At 39.3% G+C, this 21,772-nt stretch overlaps 2 protein-coding genes across 6 annotated transcripts in view; one reads left to right on the forward strand and one right to left on the reverse strand.

Moving 5' to 3' along the window:
* SLC38A6 (solute carrier family 38 member 6) overlaps nucleotides 1–8,347 on the reverse strand; it is a 65,504-nt gene extending 57,157 nt beyond the window's left edge. For 2 of the 3 annotated variants that reach the window (XM_059694289.1, XM_059694280.1), the window contains exons 1-3: nucleotides 8,215–8,347; nucleotides 6,749–6,879; nucleotides 5,104–5,177 (exon numbers count right to left, since the gene is read on the reverse strand). In XM_059694289.1, the coding sequence (XP_059550272.1) occupies nucleotides 5,104–5,177; nucleotides 6,749–6,879; nucleotides 8,215–8,325 (316 nt within the window). In that variant the 5' untranslated portion in view covers nucleotides 8,326–8,347. Of the gene's footprint in view, nucleotides 1–5,103; nucleotides 5,178–6,748; nucleotides 6,880–7,602; nucleotides 7,809–8,214 lie in introns of those variants that run through there. The other variant, XM_059694297.1, reaches the window with a different exon arrangement.
* Nucleotides 8,348–8,431: 84 nt separating this feature from the next.
* Nucleotides 8,432–17,247, forward strand: TRMT5 (tRNA methyltransferase 5). 3 transcript variants are annotated; one of them, XM_059694260.1, is made up of 5 exons: nucleotides 8,432–8,570; nucleotides 10,169–10,824; nucleotides 12,792–12,916; nucleotides 15,642–16,321; nucleotides 16,967–17,247. In XM_059694260.1, the coding sequence occupies exons 1-4, from the start codon at nucleotides 8,479–8,481 to the stop codon at nucleotides 16,317–16,319; spliced, it is 1,551 nt and encodes a 516-aa protein (XP_059550243.1). In that variant the 5' UTR covers nucleotides 8,432–8,478; the 3' UTR covers nucleotides 16,320–16,321; nucleotides 16,967–17,247. The 3 variants fall into 3 exon arrangements, with proteins under 3 accessions (XP_059550243.1, XP_059550236.1, XP_059550252.1); XM_059694253.1 differs by having other exon boundaries at nucleotides 15,642–16,296; XM_059694269.1 differs by lacking the exon at nucleotides 8,432–8,570 and adding an exon at nucleotides 9,096–10,020 and having other exon boundaries at nucleotides 15,642–16,296.
* The last annotated feature ends 4,525 nt before the right edge of the window (nucleotides 17,248–21,772 follow it).

Below are 21,772 nucleotides of genomic sequence, written 5' to 3' on the forward strand. Positions count from 1 at the left end.
GGGGTAAATAAAAAAACAATATCCAGAGCATAAGGGACCATTTTATTCTTTGACTCTTTTCTTTTTCAAATTTATATATTTTTATTGATTTCAGAGAGGAAGGGAGAGGGAAAGAGAAATAGAAACACCAATGATGAGAATCATTGATTGGCTGCCTCCTGCACGCCCCACACTGGGGATCAAGCCCACAACCCAGGCATGTGCCCCGACCAGGAATCAAACCATGACCTTCTGGTTCATAGGTCAACACTCAACCACTGAGCCCCCCCGGCAGGACTACCTTGACTCTTTTCAAACACCTCAGTGCCTTCTCACTGCCTCAACTACAACTCCAAATTCTTTAGGATCTGACACTTGCCTGTCTCTTCAGTTTCATTTTCGTCTGTGTACTTTATGCATGAATAATAGTAAGCTATTTTTTGTACATTAAGTAAAATATGCAGTATATGCCTTTGTACCTTTGTAGTCTCTCTTGCCTTGTCTGCCAATCAAATTCCTTGTTAGTTCAATCCTCCAGTAATATTTGCTGACCCTCACTCCCCACCCGACAAGGCAGACCGCTGCCTCCTCTGAGTTATCACTGAACCTTGCACATATTTGAACTGTTACATTTATCATACTACATTATAAATTATTTGTTCCCCAATTATTAGACTATAATCATTTGTCTTCCCTATTATAAGACTACTCTAGTAGGCCCAATGCACAAAATTTGCCCTCGTAGCCCTGGCTTCATCCGGAAGGTCGTCTGGAAGGACGTCTGGCCTAATTAGCATATTACACTTTTATTATTATACTCAGTGGTTGAGTGTAATATAGGGAAGTGAGTCTTATTTATCTCTGTAGATAAGAGTATTGAATGAATAAATTAACCTCTATTCTGGGCTTATGTTCTAGGAACTGTCCATCTAGATATACTTCAAAGTCCACATATCCAAAACGGAATTCATTTTTATTTTGAACCAACACCTTCTGCTGAGTTCTTATCTTCATAAATGATACTATAAATGACCCAGTGGCCCATGCCAGAAATCTGAGAGATATCCTTAGACATCTCTTTCTCCATTACTTTCCACATTCAGTCAAACTTCAGCTCCTCTCAATTCTAACTCCCACATTGCTTAGCCTGCTTCTTTCTTTTATTTCCCTGATACCTTGTCTCTATCTCCCACGATTTGATTCTCACTCCTTTGAAATGGTCAGGCCTGAAGTTAACTTACTCAGGTACTGTGAGCCAAATTGGAGCTAGACAGATAAATGAGAAGGGCATTCCCTTCAGGAAGACAAAAAAGAAAAGGGTTTCTATCCTGAGCACATCCTGAGGGCAAGCCTGGAGGGCTGACGGTGCCTATGTAAAAAGAACTACTCCCATCTGGGGTGGCTCTTAGATGTGCTGTTCAATTGTCATCCTGGAAATTACCTTTACTTCTCTCCTGTGCTAGATTCCCTGTCTCTTTTTTATTCCCTAACTTTGGTAAATGGCATCTTTCATTGCTCACTAAGGAAGGATGCGTGGTAGATAATTTTTGAGTCCTTTCATGTATAAAAAAATGTCATTATTCTATCATCACATTTAAATAATAATTTGGCTGGGTACAGAATTCTATAATGAAATCATTTTCCCCAAGATTTTGGAGGGTCATCTCCAGACTAGTACGAGGGACATGGGAGAGAAGAGAGTGGCTACCTGAGAGCACTACAGTGTCCTCAAAAAAGACTTAGGTCCTCTCAGAGTAAGAAAGTGAAGGAAATGTTTAGAGAAAAACTGAGGACAGTTTTGCTGCTGACTAATCATGAATTCTTGAGAGCAAAGTGGAAGGGTTTCAGGAGTTTGGGAGGAGTGGGAGATAAGGTTAGGACATGGTTAACAGAGCCATATGGGATTAGTCTGGGAAATGAAGGATAAGCTAGGATTCTTTTTTTAAAAATGTGTTTTTATTGATTCAGAGAGAGGAAGGGAGAGGGAGAGAGAATTATCAATCAGCTGACTTCTGCACACCCCCAACTGGGCATAGAGCAGCAAACTGGGCATGTGCCCTGACCAGGAATCAAACTATGACCTCCTGGTTCATGGGTTGATGCTCAACCACTGAGGCACATCGGCCAGGCTAACCTAGGATTCTTGTGGTGACTGATTAGAAATTGAGATAATGGTATAATGTAATTATCCAAATGATGTCAAGGCAAATATTGGTAACAATTAAGTGAGTAGTGGGGATTGAGGACTAGGGAGTAGGGATTTGACCAAAAGCTTGCAGAGTTCTAAAACTCTCATTCCCTGCTGGTGATAAGGATATGGAAGCCAGAAGAGGGGGGACTATGAGTTTATTCCCAGAGCATAGAAATTTTCCAAAGAATCACAATAAGCCAACTGTTTCTCAGCACAGTTAAAAATCCTTAAGGGTTCTGCTCCAATGAGAACTCATAATAATAAAAGTTAGTATTTACCAAGGACCTGGCATTTTATATATATCATTTTATTTCATTCTCACAATAATCCCAAGAGGAAAGTTTTATCATCACCATTTTATAGGTGACAAACTAAGGCTAAAGAGATTAAAGTGTCCTATATGCTGCTACCTTAGCTCACAAGGAAAGTCCTGATGGAACCCAAACCTTATATAAAACCTAAAATAGCAGAATTTCATATGAAGGAGTCCTTTACTTTTGTAAAGATAAAAATTTCTCTTCACCTTTTACCTCCATGCAAATACATAAAGAAGTTATTTTGTAAAGACTTACCATAATGCTTTCTCTAACCAATGAGTTCTATCTAAGCACAATACTCCTTTATAGTAGTTCAGTAAACTGAGGGGAAAATTTATCTACATGTTATTCTCTAGTATATATGTATATATTTTTAAAGCCTACCTCCACAGAGAATTTTACAACGACTGAAGGAATTCAATCAACAGAAGACAGGTGCAAGGTGCATCAGTGTATATGAAGAACCATGAAGTTAGTTCACAGACCAAGAAAGCTACAAAAAAATCAAAGAAAAAGAAAGAAAAACAGAGGTTTTCACTTTACATGCCCCAAAGTTATAGAAAAGAACAGTATCAGAATTTTAAAGTTAAGTATTGATTAACTGAAGGAGAACAGCATATTTAGCCTTACTTGGAAATCTTCATAAACTGACTATTACTCCCAAGTGAAATTAATAAAACAAAAAATTTTAGTTAGTGAAAACATAATTGTCACATAGTTGATTAAGATACCCATCTTTGCCCAGCTGGTCTGGCTCAGTGGTTGAGCATTGACCTATGAACCAGGAGGTCATGGTTCGATTCCCAGTCAGGGCACATGCCTGGGTTGCAGGCTCGATCCCCAGTAGGGTGTGGACAGGAGGCAGCCAATCAATGATTCTCTTTCATCATTGATGTTTCTTTCTCTCTCCCTCTCCCATCCTCTCTGAAATCAATAAAAACATATTTTTAAAGGTATTCATCTTTTAGTAGAATCCATAATAAAATATGAAGGTAGTAGGTAACTACCACAATCAAGTAAAAATAAGTTTTTCAGAAGAAGAATAACAATTTCAAAATACGTCATTAAAATTCTAGTCAGGTTGCAGGAGGATTTACAAATATACTTCTTTTAATGCTAATATGCCTGAATTTGAGATGCTGTTATGAACAACTTGTTACTTTGAGATTAACATTTGCATTGTTTCCTAGCCTTTTTATCTGTCTGTACTTTTGCCCAATCCCCTTGAAAGCAGGGGCGTACACTTGCAGGCTGGATGGTCAAAGGCATTGGCACAGTTACTGCTATGAACTATGGATCCTGAACCAGTTTTGCATAAGAATTACCTGGAGAACTTCTTAAAAATGTACTTCTGGCCGAAACCGGTTTGGCTCAGTGGGTAGAGCGTCGGCCTGCGGACTGAAAGGTCCCGGGTTCGATTCCGGTCGGGGGCACGTGCCTGGGTTGCGGGCACATCCCCGGTAGGAGATGTGCAGGAGGCGGCTGATCGGTGTTTCTCTCCCATTGATGTTTCTGACTCTCCATCTCTCTCCCTTCCTCTCTGTAAAAAAATCAATAAAATATATTTTAAAAAAAAATGTACTTCTGAAATCCACCTCAGATTCTTAGAAATGTCTGTTTATACAAAGATCTGCAGGTGTGTCTGAGGCATTGACAGATCTGAGGAAAATAGACTAGAACTATGGGTTTAGAACTGTGTTCTAAAAAGTCTTAAAATTCTCACAAAATACCTTTGGGTAGTTCTCACATATTCCAGTCAGGATACTTCCATTTTTATTTATTTTATGTATCTCTTATGCTTCTTAAAATCTGAAAACTACAAGACCAGCTAGAACAAAGTGAACTCACCCAAATAGATATTAAACTCATGATTTTGGCATCATAATTGACCTAATCCAAAGACAAAGAGGCTAGACAGATAAAAAGACCAGGATTGATGAACATAGAATATCTGTTAAGGCCAAAAGAAAAATCTTATAAAAGCAGTTCTGTAATTCATTTACTGTATTTTTTATTACAACTTAAAATAACTCATTCAATACTGAATTGCATGATAAAGTTCTCTAAATGGAAAAAACACACATAAACATATTGTATTAATTGCATATGCAGCTGTCACTTATAAAAACTACCTTATTCTGGACTGCAAGTAAAAATACAAACCATGTAAATAAATCCAAACCTTAGTGACCTTTTCTCCTACAATCTCAATTCCGGCAGACAGAGAGGAGGCAGGGAAGGCAGTAGTAGATCTGAAAGGTGCGCTCCTTGAGGAAATGATCACCCTAGAATGTGATCAGAATGAACCCTTGTCTATTGCTTCCCCATTAGCATGAGGTTTGGATCCTTTGAACTCATTTGTGGTCCTTCCCACAATGTCCTCTAACCCAGAAAATTATGCTGTGTTGTGGTGAAAGGCAGGTAAGAATGCTAGTTTCCTCCTCCCATCCTGTCCTTGGATATTGCCCAACAGAACTGTCTCTGTATATCCTGGCCTTTTGAAATCCTCCATAATGTATGCCCAGTGGAAATTAGATGTGAGACATCAAATCTTATACGTGAATACAATCTCAAGGGCTGCTTCATCAAATGGATCAGCATAATGTTTTTACTCACCTGTCTGAATACACATACTAAGCAGGAGATGAACTGAGAAAGAAGCCAGAAGAGCAACTATCAGCAGCAAAAAACTAAAATACAAAAGGGTACAAAAAAAGGTTTTTTTTACCGTATCTCTTACAACAATTTTTTTTTAAAGTCTCACAGAGACTGTCTTTGAGTAGTTGGGTTATGGTCACTGAAGAAAGTAAGAAGATACTTTTCTGTATTTACCAAATTTTATTTAAGTGAAAATATACTGCCTTTAAACTATGAAAAAAAATCAGAAAGAAACAAGCTTTATTTAAAGTAAAAACGAATTTCCTATTTTAGCACTCTTGTTTACTGACTGATGGTTCAGCCACTCAATAATCTTTTAATATTTCCCTTTTATGACTATTTTTCCTATTTTGAAGTTTTAAAGTTATAAAGTTTGTGATGAATACTTCCCATAACAAAAACAAGCTGAGTTACTTAAAAGTTGGTTTGCTTATCAAGAAATTCAAAATAAAAGTAACGTAGGGAACACTCGGGGAGGGGGGTTTTCTTCCCCTCTTCTTTCCCCGGGTGCATTGCCTTGGCCTTTCTCTCTCCTAAGCTCCAAGGGGCCCTCTTTTGTCTCTGTAACTTGTTTCCTGAGCCTACACAGCCCATCTGGCTCACTACTACTTCCTCTGTAACTTTCTTTTAAATATATATTGATTTCAGAGAGGGAGGGAGAGGGAGAGAGAGATAGAAACATTAATGATGAGAGACCATCATTGATCAGCTGTCTCCTGCACTCCCACACTGGGCACATGCCCAACCAGGAATCAAACTATGACCTCCTGGTGCATAGGTCAACATTCAAACACTGAGCTACACTGGCTGGGCTAAATAAACTTACTTTTATTATTTGAAAAATAAAAAATGAAATAAAAAATAATTTAAAACACCTAAATGACACTGAATATTTTAAATTTACTAGTAAAATAGATCTTCTACTGGCAAAACAAGTATGTTCATTCTACCAACCCTGGTGCTAGATGCTAAAGATAAGGTTCAGTTCTACAGGATTTAAGAGTTTAGTGGTGAAACTAATTTGCAAACAAATCATTGTATTAAATGATAATAACAACAAATATACAAAGTACTATGGGAGCACAGAAAAGCTAGGAATGTCTTTTATTTTGGGCAAACTGGCGTATGAGCAGAGTCTTGAAAGATGAAAAGAAATAGGCACAGACCACATCTGGCCTCGGAAAGGAAAAAAACTACTTAACAGTGGGAGGACAGGAGGAGTTAGATAGCAATGAAAAGATTATGTGCTTTACTTACACTCACAAAAATGCTATTTATAAGTAATCTGCATGGCTGATAAATCTTGATTCACTTTGGCCAACATGACACAACGAATAAGTCACTTCTTAAGGTCATAAACTAGTGTAGATCAAGTCTCCCATTTTTTTAAATTAGCCACACTTTTGGATTTAAAAAATGCAAATTATATAGCATTCCTCCAAGCTACAGACTAACAACAACAACAAATGCTAAAATCCCAGAAATAACTTAATTAGAAATTGGATAACACCAGCTTCTGGAGTCTATCTCATTTGTCTTACTGTACTATCCAAATGGAGAGGGGAGGGTGGGGAAAGTAATGGTAAAATAAGAAAAAACTCACCTAAATCCAAGGATACCAGTGTGAGCCATAACAAAAGCTAAGCCAAGGATGCCACTTCCCATGATGGCATTCATCAAATTAAACACTGAGAAGCCATATGAAACACCTGGGGATCCTTGTCTGTGAAGTTCCTGTAAGCACCCAAATTTCATAGTGTTAAAATGTTTGCGTGGTGAATTCAAGTTTCATCGAGAAATGACTGACAGGTTATCTGCAGGACCACAAGCATTGTGTGACACACTAGCTGCCCGGTCAGGACTAGTTTGCTTTCCTTTCCTTCCCTTCTCACCTCCCACCAGCAGCTCCAGGAATCTAGTTTCCTGGGAGAATCATCTCCACCGCTACAGAAGTCAGGTAGGCTTCAGGAAGAGCGTGATTAATCTGATTAATCTGATTGCAAAAGATGACGATAGGATTGGAATGGAGCGGGGAGGGAGAGCAGGCTGACGGCCTCAGCTCGTGATTACCGAAGACTTCCTGAGTCATCTTGAGGCTGCTGTACACAACTGTGGTTCCCCAATTACTAGTAGGGCAACACTAAGTTTTGTTTGCCTTTGTTAATCCTCACACGAGGATATTTTTCATTGATTTTTTTTTAGAGAGAGTGGAAGAGAGAAGAGAGAAAAAGAAACATCAGAGACACATCGATTGGTTGTCTCCCGCATGCGCCCTGAACAGAGTTGGGGACAGAGCCTCCAACCAAGTAGGAGCCCTTGACCCTAATCTAACCTGCGACCCTTCCTTCAGTCCGCAGGCTGACGTTCTACCCCGTGAGCCAAACCGGCTAGGGCTAATTTTTATTTGTATTACTTAATGAATTAAGTCCACCCAACTGGAAGTATGGTCAAGGATACCTTGCAATGACGGTAGAATCAGCAATTCATTTTGCTCTTGAGGATATTTCTGAAAACACCCACCCCCAAAATAGCCTTTGGGAACAAGGTCCTAGAATCTGTTAATTCAGGGACTTGAGTTAAAATGCCGAGTACCCATGGCACAGGCCTCAGGGTCAGGAAAGTGTTATGTACTTATTACCGGACTGCCTCCACTCCTTTACAGTTAAGGATCTCTGTATTAAGATGTTTACAGGCCACCAATGACTAAGTCAAGAAAAGAAAAATCTTGTGACTCTTGCAAAAACCTCACAAGACTGGTGGGGGAAACGGGAAGCTGACAAAGACAACTAGGAACAGCAGTGAGCTGCCGAACCCAAGGGCTGCTCCTCCGGTCGCGCGTCCCGCGGTACCTGCCCCACCTGCGCCTGGAGTCAGCTTTTCTTCCAGGGCACGTAGGGTGCTCTCACGTGGATGCACCCCGCCCAATCTGAATCTCTACTTCTGCCTCTGGCCCCACGGCCCACGCCCCTCTCCCCGTGCCAACCCCCTTCTTTTCCCGGTCTTATTTGGCAGGCACTTCAGGGGAGCCGGGTGGCAGGCAGCCCCAAGAGGGTAGCGGAGCCAACTTACGTTGCTTAGCAACGGGCTCAACTCTTCTGCCTGCGCCTCCGCCTCCTCGGGCTGCTGGGAAGAGACGTACCAGCCCGGCTGGACGTTGATGACTCCCCAGGGCGCCTCCATGATGTTCGCTGGCCAACGACCAGGTCCATCTGGGAGCTACTACCCCTGCCCTCCCGTCGTCAGTCGCGCCAGAGGCGGAGCTTTAGGCCCGGCCCTTCCGGGTTCCCGGACCTCCACAAGGCCCCCGAGATAGGAGGGAATCGGCGCGATCTGATGACGTTTCTCCTCGCGGCGAGCTGTGATGCTGTCATCCAGAGCCAACCCACCCACCCGCGACCCATTTCCGAGCTGCACCAGAGCATGAGGTGAGGGACCTGAGTCGCGGAGCCAGATGCGGAGCGACACCACGATTTAGGTGGTGACCTTGGGGAGGTGGCCGCCGCGGGGCCTTTTTTAGTTCGTCGGGGCGGAGGGTCCGCCTGCGGTACTGCCTGCCCGGGCGCCTCAACGTCGCGAGGTCACCCATTTTCAGCCCTAGTGCTGAGCCCAGGTTCGAGTGCCGGGTAGTGAGGAACGGTTTATTCTTTTCAAAAGCTTTCTGATAGGCCCTGTAGCCACATTTTATATAGGGGAAGCCAGACTTATTAAGTAATTGACGCAGGACCACACAGCTGGTTAACTGCCGGACCAACCCAATTTGAACCCTGGCTGTGAAGTCTGACATTTGTTTTACAGGGTTGGGGGCAGGACCCGTTCCTCTTACAATTACTTCTTTAGTATTCAAGAAGGCAAAGTGAAATATATATATATATATATATATATATATATATATATATATATGATTTCAGAGAGGAAGGGAGAGGGAGAAAGAGATAGAAACATCAATGATGAGAGAATCGTTGATCAGCTGCCTCAGGCATGCCCCACACTGGGGATCGAGCCCTCATGTGCCCTGACCGGGAATCAGCTGCGTGACCTCCTGACTCATTGGCCAGCATTCAACCACTGAGCCACTCCAAGCAGGACAGTAACCGATACTCTTAATGGCACGTGTATATAACACTCAGTAAAGAACCCTGTCCTCAAAATACCAAAACCTCGTTATAGGCAGGGCTTGGGGCATTAAAGCATCAAAAGTAACATTGCAGTATATTAATAACACAGGCGCTAAACTCAGACCTGGGTTTTAATCTTTGCTCAGCCATTTACCGGCAAGGAAACTGAGTGAATTAACCTACTTCTGAGCTTAATTTACTCATTTATAAAATGAAAATGCGCACCCTAACCAGTTTGGCTAGGTGGACAGAGCATTGGCCTGTGGACTAAAGGGTCCCAGGTTCCATTCCAGTCAAAGGCATGTACCTTGGTTGCGGGTACATCCCCAGTAGGAGGTGTGCAGGGGGCAGCTGATCGATGTTTCTCTCTCATTGATGTTTCTCTCTATCCCTCTCCCTTCCTCTCTGTAAAAGATCAATAAAATGTACTTTTTAAAAAATGAAGATGTGATACCGCAAGCCTCCCAAGTTGGATGTGTGTAAAGCATTTAGCTTAGCATCTGACACAATAAGCAACCACAATAATATCCTAGGAAATATTGCTATTGGTAAAGCCATGAATATAATGACCATTTTATTTAGAGATGATTCCTTAATTCAAATCTCAGTCTTAAATGTATTCTGTAGCAAACTGTGTGGAGAGGTTCATTAAGTATAGGAGGTGGATAGATCACTAAGCCCTCATCCTGGCAGCAGGTGGGGTGAAGGTGCAAATTTGTTATTTACCACTAATAAAAGTCATTCTGCCCTGAAAAAGATGGTACGTATACTCACACACCACTAAAAGTTTTAATTAATAGCATTTAGCAGGTTATGTAAAACAGAATTTAGGTTTTCATTCTCAAAACCTACTGTGCACATGTAAGTTGGTTTGTAGCTTTATGATTTTTAAATGAATACTTTTTTAGGATCTTCTGGAGGCCATTTGGATTCTTAAGACGACTTCTCAAAGTGGAAAGCTGTAGAATAACTGAATCAGAATCCTTGATCCCATTAGCTTGGACATCACTGATACAGAAACTTAGCAAAGCACCTGGTATTTTCTTGCTGGATCAAAGAAAAAGATTCTCAACCATGCCTGAAATAGAAACAAGTCGAAGTGACTCAGAATTGTTTTCACCACCCTCTGATGTTCGAGGAATGACAACACTTGATAGAACAGCTTTTAACAAGATAGTCACTATCCCAGTGCTAAAAGTGAGGAAAGAAATTGTCAATAAATTGATGCGATCCCTTAAAAGGGCAGCACTGCAGCGACCGGGCATAAAACGTGTGATTGAAGATCCAGAAGATGAAGAAAGTAGACTAATTATGTTGGATCCCTATAAAATATTGACTAATGATTCCTTTGAGGAAGCAGAACTCAGTATTTTAAAGCAGCTTAATATCAGTCCACAGATATCTAAATATAATTTGGAACTAACTTATGAAAACTTTAAGTCAGAAGAAATCTTGAGAGCTGTGCTTCCTGAAGGTCAAGATGTGACTTCAGGGTTTAGCAGAGTTGGACATATTGCGCACCTGAACCTTCGAGATCATCAACTACCTTTCAAGCATTTAATTGGTAGGTATGTCTAAGAATATTCCTGTGCTAGAAAGCAATTACAAAGTTCTAATTTTATAAATTATTTTTTTAAATGCCAAATTGCAGAAGCAAGCCATTTTATCTTTTTAATTTTCATCTGGATCTTAAGCTACATTCTCTTATGAGGGCCAATTTGGAATCCCCATTCCAGAGTCATAGCAAGCTTTAAATATCAGTTCAAGCTTTTGTGTACACAGTACATAAGCTTAGATAACACTTAAATAACTTGCTTTGGCAGAATTCTTTGGCAACTCATCACTTTGGTACACAGGCTTTAGTAGGCCTTGGGACTTTGTTGAATGCTAGGTTTCATGAAATTGAGTATTTTTATAGTCACAATTGCAAAACACTATTTACTCATACTTTCATGGATTCAACTAATTGAGCCTCTTCTGTATGTCAGCACCATACTTTGGTTTTTAGTGCTCCTAGTCTTTTAGAAATGTGGGCGAGAGGCTGGAGATGGGGGCTAGGAGGGGAACCAGGAGGTGGGGAGGGGGGAAGAAGGGGGGAGAAGTGGGGAACTGGGAGGGGGGGCTGGCCAGCAGTGCACATTTTTGCACATTCGGTCACTCGCGCTCCCATGCCCACTGGCTTCACGTGAAGCACCGGCCCTCTGCCTCCTCCCTCCCCTTCCTTCCCTAGCTGCCTCCCATCCCCTCCTCCTCCCCCTCCTCCTTCTCAAAAAAAAAAAAAAAAAAATATATATATATATATGTATATATATATATATATGTATGTATGTATGTATGTATGTATATATATGTATGGCTTGTGTATGTTACTTTTACACTTGTCATTATATGAGTATTTGATTCCCATGCATTCTCCAGATTATTTTAATGTAGAATAATAGTCAGAACTTCCGGGAATTATTTTCATCTTTAAAATATAGTGCTTGGTATTTTGCATGGGTAGGATTTGAGAAATATGCTGTTATGCACTTCCTTTGTTTTACTGATGAAAAGGGCTGATAATGCATAATAATAGCATAATATATACTTAAGTAGACCCTTATAATTATGACTGGGTGCAAATGTCAAGTCCAGGCTTTCCTATGATTGAGTTCTGATACCTGAAGCAGAACAGGATAAGAACAATGATTGACTAGAATTTATTGATATTATCATATTCAAAATCAGGTATCTAGTTATCAGAGAGAAACTGGACAAATTCTGGTTGTATTTCAGCATAGTTGTATTATTGAGTACTTTTAACTAACTTAAAAATCAAATTATTTTTCCTTATGCAATGCGATAGAATGCAGATTCTTATAAATTTCTTAACTGCGGACAAAAAAAGTAGGCTTTGATTAAAGGGTATCAATATACCATTTCTGGTGAATTTTATGTATTTTGGTAGCTTTTTCTGCTGTAGCAAATATTTGACAAAAGGAACAATTTAAATGAAAATTTTATTTAGCTAAGACTGAAGAATCTGTTTCCTTTATTTGAAAACATTATATTGCTGGTATATATTTCCAAAGTGGAGGCATGTATTTCAAATATACAGTAAAACAAACATTTGATTTGAGGCCAATGGCTACAGGGCTGGTGTTTTCTGAGATGTTGCCTCGGGCCTTACATCTCTTTTTTCTATACTTTACAAATTCCCTATGATCTCCCTTTTTAGTTATTGAAGTATTGGTACATTTGAGATTTAGCAAAAAACATAGAAAAATAGTAGGTAGACCCAAACTCTTCGAAACTGTTTCCTTAAAAATGTACCCATACAATTATTGTGTGTTTATATTGGAGGCTGCTGGGTGTTAATTTTTAGTAATCTGTTGAGTTTTTAGAATTGCATGTCACTTCACACACATTATATGCAGTTTTTATCTATAAAACCAAAGAAAATACATTTCATTTCCATTTCATGCAGTTTTAGTTTTTCTTTTTTTAATTCAATAGGCAACATTTCTTATGAATTTTAATCTTTTCTTTTAGGCCAAGTTATGATTGACAAAAATCCAGGAATCACCTCAGCAGTAAATAAAATCAACCATATAGATAACACTTACCGAAATTTCCAAATGGAAGTGCTATATGGAGAGGAGAACATGATGACCAAGGTATTTTTGTCTTAGTGTTGTGTTATATAAAATTTAATGTTTAGAATGAGAGATGGCAAAAATTAAAATATTTTTAATACCCAGTATGAGTATGTGAGAATGTGAGCATTTCCATATACTATTGATGGGAGTCCAAATTTGATACATTCAGGACAAGTGTATAATAATACACAGGGTGGGGCAAAAGTAGGATTATAGTTGTTTATACAGAAAATAATACAATAATTAATAAATAAAAATACAAGAATAAACTGTGCTTCACATAATCACAATTATAAACCTACTTTTGCCTCACCCTGTATAGTAATTTTGAATAGGTATGTCTTTTGACCTAGCATTCCATTTATAGGAAGTTATTCCAAGGGTGTAAGTAAACAAAATTATAATGATGTATGCACTAGGTTCTTCATCGTTATTTTTATAGTAACAAAGTAAGTAAACGAATGAGGACAACCTGAATGTTCATCAGTAGAATACTCATTAAATTCTGGAATAATACAATGGAATATTCCATCATTAAAGGTTATTTAGCTCCATACTTATTAAAATAAATTGCCCACTGACAGGTGAAGCAAGTATATAACATAGTTAGTTCAATTTTAACTAAATATCTATGTAAATATGCACATATATCAGAATGTTTAATGGGGCATATTTTTTATGTGTTATTGGTGACCTTTGTTATCATCTTTATACTTTTCTACTGCCCAAATATTTCTTTTATAAGAAAAATCTATTTCAAAGAAAAACATAATTTAAAATATGTAGGAACAGATTCCTGTTATAAAATAATTTATAATTCTCCACCCCCAAAATCCTCAGGAGTGCTGGATGTAATAAACTATTTTTTGTCCAAAAGTCTTACAGTATGATATGTTATTGTGAAATTTTGTGCCCAAGCTAGAAAATAGGCTAAACTCTATGAGTTGACAAAAATTTTAATAACAAAGGCCACTCTTAAAATGTTAAACATATTTTCAAACAGGACTTTATAAAACTCAGGACAGAATTTATGCAAAATAATTATTTTTTAAGATTCTAGGACACATAACCTTAGGTGAATATTATTTTAACTATAATATTATCTCTCCATAATTTAATATCAGAATATTAAAATACCATTTACTACACACTTACTGTTGGGCCCTGAGTTAAATGCTTGAAATGTAGCAAATCCTAAGAAGCCCACAAGATAATGATGGTTGTTATTAATATGCTCTTTATGCAGGTAAAGTAACAAGGAATGACTGAGCAGGGTGTTTGGAGCCAGGCTTCTGACTCCAGAGTCCATGCATGGTCTTTCCCTGTACAGCAAACCTCCACTGTCTACTACTTGTGTATAATGTATGAGGTCTGTTATGGCAAGTAAAATTTGAATGTGAATCCTTTAATAACAGTGTTTATTTCAGTCGACATTAAGGCATACACTTAATTGAACATTGTGCATGTTCTTCACTTGGTACTGACTCTTAGGGTAACAGGTAACAACATCATCCTTCTCAAGAGATCTAAACATTCTAAGAAACTTCTGTAATGTAATAAATGCTTTGTAATTGATTTCCTAATTCATGAAGTTTGTTCTTAGGACATATGTTATACCTAATACTTTTACCATAAAATATATGTTAAAAGTCAGTATAATTTCTGTGCTCCAGAGTCACATTTAAGATAAACTTTAGGAGTTCATACAACATTTAAGTACTATGTGTGTATATTTTAAGTAAAAAGATTCCTGAGACTGAATTTGGCTGAAATTAATGCTAAGGGAGTGAGGTATCAAAGGCAGCATGAAGAAAACCAGAGGGATATTTAGAATCTAATTTTTAAACTAGATCTGTGCCCCACATTAAGGAACTGAAAAGGAGGAGAAAGGAGATTTCAGGAAAAGTAGTCATAAGACATAGTTAAACCTTCCAGGTTGTATACCCAGAAAGACTTTTAATTGGGCAGAATCATGAAGAAATATTTCCAACTCTGGAACCTTATTAATATAGCCAGAGCATTTGATGTGGTTGTGAGGGGAAAAAATATGTACAAATTTGGAAGTAAAGCCCATGAAAGCAGAATATAAAAGACGTATCTCTATCAGATTTATAGAACTTTCTGGCCTTTGATTCTTTATGAATTCAAATTGGGAAAGAAGAAAATAGGAGAATGATTTGTTCTATACACTGATTCTAATTTATAAATATGAAACTTGCAAAGTCCAAGTAACTATCTACAAACATAGCAAAATACTTGAACATTGAATAACACATGACTTATCTATCATGCCTTCCTCCTACAAACTGAAAACTAAGTGAGGAGGAAGTACTATGTGGAAGTGCTGTTTGCAACTTAGCTACTCACCATGAAGATACAGGTAGTGTGTTGTTTCAGATTATAGATTTTTTTTCCCCTCCATCAGGTCAGCCAGTCAATTGGTCTATCTGAAAAATTCCCCATGTGGTTTGAGAACCATTTTATGGCCCTTTATGATGAATGAGATAGGACCATTTGACTTTGAAGAGATGACTTCTCATGAAAAAGTCTAAAGCAGGATTTTAACTGGTCTCAAGTTTAGCATGAACACCAGAATTCTAATCAAAATGCCTTTAAATGCACTGTTATTTGCTCCTAGTAGTAGTATATTGAAATATGTATATGTGCATGGGTGCATCTATCCACATCAATAACTGAAATTCAAGACTAAGCAAATTAACCAAAAACTTAATACCTTTTTCAGGTTCGGGAAAACAACTATACCTATGAATTTGATTTTTCAAAAGTCTATTGGAATCCCCGTCTCTCTACAGAACACAGCCGTATCACAGAACTTCTCAAACCTGGAGATGTTCTATTTGATGTTTTTGCTGGGGTTGGGCCCTTTGCCATTCCAGCAGCAAAGAAAAACTGCACTGTATTTGCCAATGATCTCAATCCTGAATCCTATAAATGGCTATTGCACAACTGTAAATTAAATAAAGTGGATAATAAAGTAAAAGTCTTTAACTTGGATGGGAAAGACTTCCTCCAAGGACCAGTCAGAGAAGAATTAATGCAGCAGCTGGGGCCACTGTCAAAAGAAAGCAAGCACGCTGTGCACATTGTCATGAACTTACCAGCAAAGGCAATTGAGTTTCTCAGTGCTTTCAAGTCTCTTTTGGATGGGCAGCCATGTGGCAGTGAGCTCCTTCCCATAGTACACTGTTACAGCTTTTCCAAAGATGCTAATCCTGCTGAGGATGTTCAGCAACAAGCTGAAGCTGTGTTAGGCATTTCCTTGGATCCACGCAGTTCAGTTCATCTAGTAAGAAACGTGGCCCCTAACAAGGAAATGTTATGCCTCACCTTTCGGATTCCTGCTGTTATACTCTACAAGAACCAGACCCTTGATCTAGGTGAGCAATTTCTGGGAAATTAAATGTAAGCTATAATACTTTTCATGTAGCTTTCTTAGACTATGTATTTCATATTATTTATTAAATTTGGAGTGGGTTAAACTAATTCTAGTTAGATATTTCAGTTTAAGTCCCCTTGTCATTTGTGATTGGTTTCTCCCAATTTAACAAGTTTTATTAAGTCACACTGTTCAATATAGTAGAAGGCTATTTCATTAAATAATAACTCCACAGGAATTCATATAAGTTAAATAGATTAAAAAGCCTATATTATTTGCCTTTTAAACATATTTTCAAATGCTAAGTATCTTATCTAATACTAGAGGCCCGGTGCACACAATTTGTGCACTCAGGGGGGCCTCCCTCAGTCCAGCCTGTGACCTCTCCCAGTCTGGGAGCCCTCGGGGGATGTCCAACTGACAGCTTAGGCCTGCTCCCCGGGGGCATACTTAGCACTGCTGTGGAGGCAGTAAAGGCTCCCTTCACCGCTGCTGCAGTCACCAGCCATGAGCCCAGCTTCTGGCACACTGACCAATAGGAGGCAGCTCCTGTGTTGAGCGTCTGCACCCTGGTGGTCAGTGCCTGTTATAGCGACCAATCATTCTGCTGTTTGGTCGATTTGCATATTAGCCTTTTATTATCTAATATAAGTTTTCTGGATCTGTTACAGAGAATCATGAAGATCCTCCACCTCTTAAACGCCAGAGGACTGATAAAGCCTTTTCAGAAGAAAAAACAACAATTGCTTAAATGACTTAATTGGAACTATTTTCTCCATCTCCCCACTAGATTGTTACGTAGTGAAATATAATTTGTATGATTTCATAAAATTTTGGCATTTAGTTACTTTAGTATTAAACTGTTATATTTTGCCCATGTTGTATTGTAAATTGAGGATTATCAAAAGTTTAAATGAAAATGAAATGTCTATTAAACATTTTATTACCTAAATTATACTATATAAGTTTATTATCTAAATTATTTAAATGCATTTAAATATGTCTGTCTCTTGAATACTAACTGGGAAAGCACTAATATCACTTTGCAGACATCCTTAGCTGAAGACTGTTGCTAAGTTTTATATAGTACTCTTCTACTATCACTTAAAAGTAATAAAAATGAGATTATTTAGATCAGGAATATGCAACCCATGTCTGGCAGCCAAATCTGGCCTGCCACCAGTTTTTGTATGGCAAGTAATTTGAGAATGGTTCTTACATTTTAAAATGGTTGATAAATAATCAAAATAATAAGATTTGGGGGGACACAGATGCGAAGTGGAGGGGCACATACAAGAATCAACCAATGAATGCATACATAAGTAGAACAACAAACTGATGTTTCTCCCTTCCTCTCTCTCTTAAAAAAAAAATCAATAATAAAAGAAAACATGTTTTAAAAAAGTTAAAACAAGATTTCCCTTCACACACAGATTAGCAGTAGATATTTTCAGAGTTCAGCATTTTTGGGTCCTTGGTGCAAATGCAAAGGAAATTTCTGTCTTTCAAAATCCATTTAACTACAATTGAGCTCCACCTAATCTTCAATTGAAAGTGAATAATGTGCTGTGTAATGACATACTAAAAGGCAGATATCAAGGGAAGAATCTAATAGAGTCTTACAAATGCCTTCCAAGTGATGAATATGCTCAGAATCATATGCTTCTGGATTGCTATCTGTATTAGGCAGCCTCTATCTGTGTGAAAATGTTACCGAAGAGATGAGACCTCAGCTCTTATTTTCTTAGGGAAGGATTTCAATCAAGAGACAAAATGTAGAAAAGCAAGCAAGAATTTATTGACTGCAGCAAAAACATTCTTGGGGCAGTGAAACAAGGAAGGGCAGAGAAGCAGCAACAGGAGAGCCTAGGCTGGGCTGCTTTGGCTCACTCAGAAGTCAGAGAAAAGGATACCTTGGAGACAGGTTCCGGGGTTATCCTGGGATGAGCTGAAGCTGCCCATTGCACCCTAAGTTGGAAATCTCAAGGGATCTCTTAGGTTAGGGGATACATGCAGTTGGAAGAAGGGAATGGCACAGGTATACTCCTTGGAGAGAGAGTGCACTGGGACCTTCATTTTTAAGGGTTTTTAAAGGCTGGGCATTTAGGGAAGGAGGTCTTAGGGGCAGATCAAAAGAATATTCATCAGCTTTATGTTAATGTACCAAAATGAGATTAATTCTCTTACTGTCTGTCCTTGGGTGTGGTTGGCAAATGGCACTTAATTAGATTTCTGTTATGTCTCCCTGAGTAGGGTGATTTAAGCTATTAACACTCTGGTTGGAGAGAAGTGCAAATCACTTACCCTTAGCATCCTTTGTTTGGGGAAGATAGGACTTACTAGGTGGCTGCAAACTGCTGTTTTAACTATCTTTAAGTTTCCCTATTCCGTTTGTCCTGGAGTTTTCCTAGCTTTTTACTATTCTACTAGGGGCCCGGTGCACGAAATTCGTGCACTGGGTGTGTGTGTGGGGGGGGGGGGGAGTGTCCCTCAGCCCAGCCTGCCCCCTCTCACATACTGGGAGCCCTCAGGCGTTGACCCCAGCCCAGTGATAGGGGGAAATGAGGGTCCCCTGCTGGGCGGGAGAGAGGGTTGGGGGCGAGTCGCCCTGCCGGCCCGCGTGATCGGGTCCCGGGCGACCACCGGCACTCACGCCCCCAACCTGCTCTCCCGGGTTGAAGGCGTGAGTGCAGGCAGATGCCGCAGCCGCCCCGCCGGCTTGCGTCCCGGTTTGCCGGCCGGATCGGGTCCCAGGCGACCGCTGGCACTCACGCCCCCAACCCGCGACGTGAGTGCGGGCGGACGCTGCAGCCACCCCTCCGGCCCCGCGTGATCGGGTCCCGGGCGACCGCCGCAGCCGCCCCGCCAGCTCGCGTCCGGGTTTGCCTGCCGGATCGGGTCCTGAGCGACCACTGGCACTGACGCCGCCAACCCGGCTCGCGTCCAAGTCTGCCGGCCGGATCGGGTCCCGGGCGACCGCTGTAGCCGTCCCACAGGCCCGCGTGATCGGGTCCCGGGCGACCACCGGCACTCACACCCTCAACCCGCTCTCACCGCAGCCGCCTCGCCGGCCCACGTCCGGGTCTACCGGCAGGATCAGGTCTCGGGCGACTGCTGGCACTCACACCCCAACCCGCTCTCTGATGGCGCTGTACCATCCTGCCTGCAATATGCAAATTAGCCGCCATCTTTTTTGGCGGTTAACTGCCATCTTAGTTGGCAGTTAATTTGCATATCTCACTGATTAGCCAATGAAAAAGGTATCGGTCGTACGCCAATTACCATTTTTCTCTTTTATTAGTATAGGATAACAAAAAGACATTTTGTTTTAAAGGTGAAATGTATAAAATCTCATTACAGATAACCATTAACAGGTGATCATTTACAATTGATTTTAATGATAGGAAACACTTAGAATTCCCATTAAAGGAAATGTTATTCCTCCCAAAAAAGGCATTACAAAAAATAATTATATCTGGAATTTTGTTAATTAAAAAATTGTGCCAATTTACCTATTGTTATATAAGTACCTACTTTAATGTCCTCAATTTTGCTTAGTCCACAAAGCCTAATATATTTACAATCTAGCCCTACAGAAAAAGCTTTGAGGACCCCTGATCCAAGTCATTAATTACAAACTCAAATGCCTTCAGAAGCCAGACAGGTAATATAAGTAGATGAAGACAATCAATGATAAGAAGTGTAGAAAAGTAATGAATTGGAGCCTTTATTCCTTATCTAATGGCACTTTAAAAAATCATTTTGAAACTCAACCCAACCTCAAGCAAGAACTTGAGGGCTAATTCAGCCAGGGATTACTAGTTTGGGACTTCTAATTTTATTACCCTCCTTTTCCTCCCAGGGAGAAGTATGTAGGTCAGGGGTCAGCAAACTTTCTATAATGGGCCAGATAGTATTTTAGGCTTCATAAGTCATAATAAGGTCTGTAGCTTCTCAACTCTGCCATAGTAGCCCAAACGTAGCCATAGACAATACATAAACACTGTGTTCCCAAAAAACTCTATTTATGGACACTGAAATTTGACTTTCATATGCTTTCCATGAATTAAAAAGTATCTTAATCTTTAGGCATTATTCAAACTTGAAAAGAATGTAGATACCAATCTTAGCTTACAGAGCATACAAAAGCAGGCAGTAGTTGGATTTGGCCAGGGGTCAATAGTTCGCCTCCTCTTGATCTAGTCTAGGTGAAGAAAATTAATTGCAAGTAGGAATAAAATTTTCTAGTACTGTATGTGCTAGTTATGAATATTAAATATGGGTAAAAATGATGTTATTTGTACATGTAAAGTGGTAAGATTCCTGCCTCCATTTAGTCGTGCCTTAATTAGACAAAATATGCAGTATGTAGTTGTAAAGAAAACATAATCCTTAAATGCTTCTATTAACATTTTAACACCCCCTGCCCTTTTCCCTCAGCATGGATAAATGAATGTGTGATTATTTCATTATTTAAATCTAGGCCCTCCCTAAACTTTCTGATGGTGATGGCTGATAATAACTAAACTCTTGATGAATCCACTAGAAACTGACAGCTCATTAAGATAAAATTTTTAATTTTGTTAATTTTTGACAAGTTTTGTGCCACCTTAAATTGAAATGATTATCTCATCACCTGTTGACAGCCTAAAGATAACTTCTAAAAAAAGCATAGATCAAATATTTATTGAATGAAATTAAGGAATAATGCATCCCAACTATGATATAAATGTATTCAATACCACTAATATCTGCTTAAAAGGAGGAGAGTAATTAATGGTCAATCATGTTCTATGTCATGAATTTCTTAACTTCTCTCAGGATATCAAGAAGGTTATTCAGATTATGTCATTTATATCATAAAAAAACTAGGTACTTGATATATAAAATTTCTTTGAAATCTTAAGAAGATTTCTACTCAGATGATTTTACACAGCTGTTGTTTGTAAGTTTGAACCTGACAGTCATCTCAAGAGCACGGACTCTGGAGTTTGACCACTTGGATTCAAATCCAAATTCTGCTACTTTTAGGTTGTGTTGACCTTTGTGAAGTTATTTGCCCTTTCTAAATAACTTGCCTCAGCTTCTCCATCTGTTAAAGTGGGGAAAACAGTACTAACACTGTTGTAAGGATTAGAAAATGCACAAAGCAGGAAGCATCATACTTGGCACATGCTCAGTAGTTGTTAGCTATTACTTCTGTGCTAGTAAAATGTTAAAAGTAGTAATTCATGCCAATGGCTGAGCATCTACCCATGAACAAAGAGGTCACTGGTTTGATTCCAGTCAGGGCACATGCCCAGGTTGCTGGCTTGATCCCCAGTAGGGGGCGTGCAGGAGGCCGCAGAGGGATGATGTTTCTCCCTCATCAATGTTTCTATCTCTCTCTCCCTCTCTAAAAATAAATAAAAACATTTTTTTAAAAAAAGAAGTAATTCATGTAGATAAAAGACTTATACAACCTTTTGTCTCCAAAA

Source organism: Myotis daubentonii, chromosome 1 (assembly GCF_963259705.1).
Source record: "Myotis daubentonii chromosome 1, mMyoDau2.1, whole genome shotgun sequence".
Classification (NCBI taxonomy): domain Eukaryota; kingdom Metazoa; phylum Chordata; class Mammalia; order Chiroptera; family Vespertilionidae; genus Myotis; species Myotis daubentonii.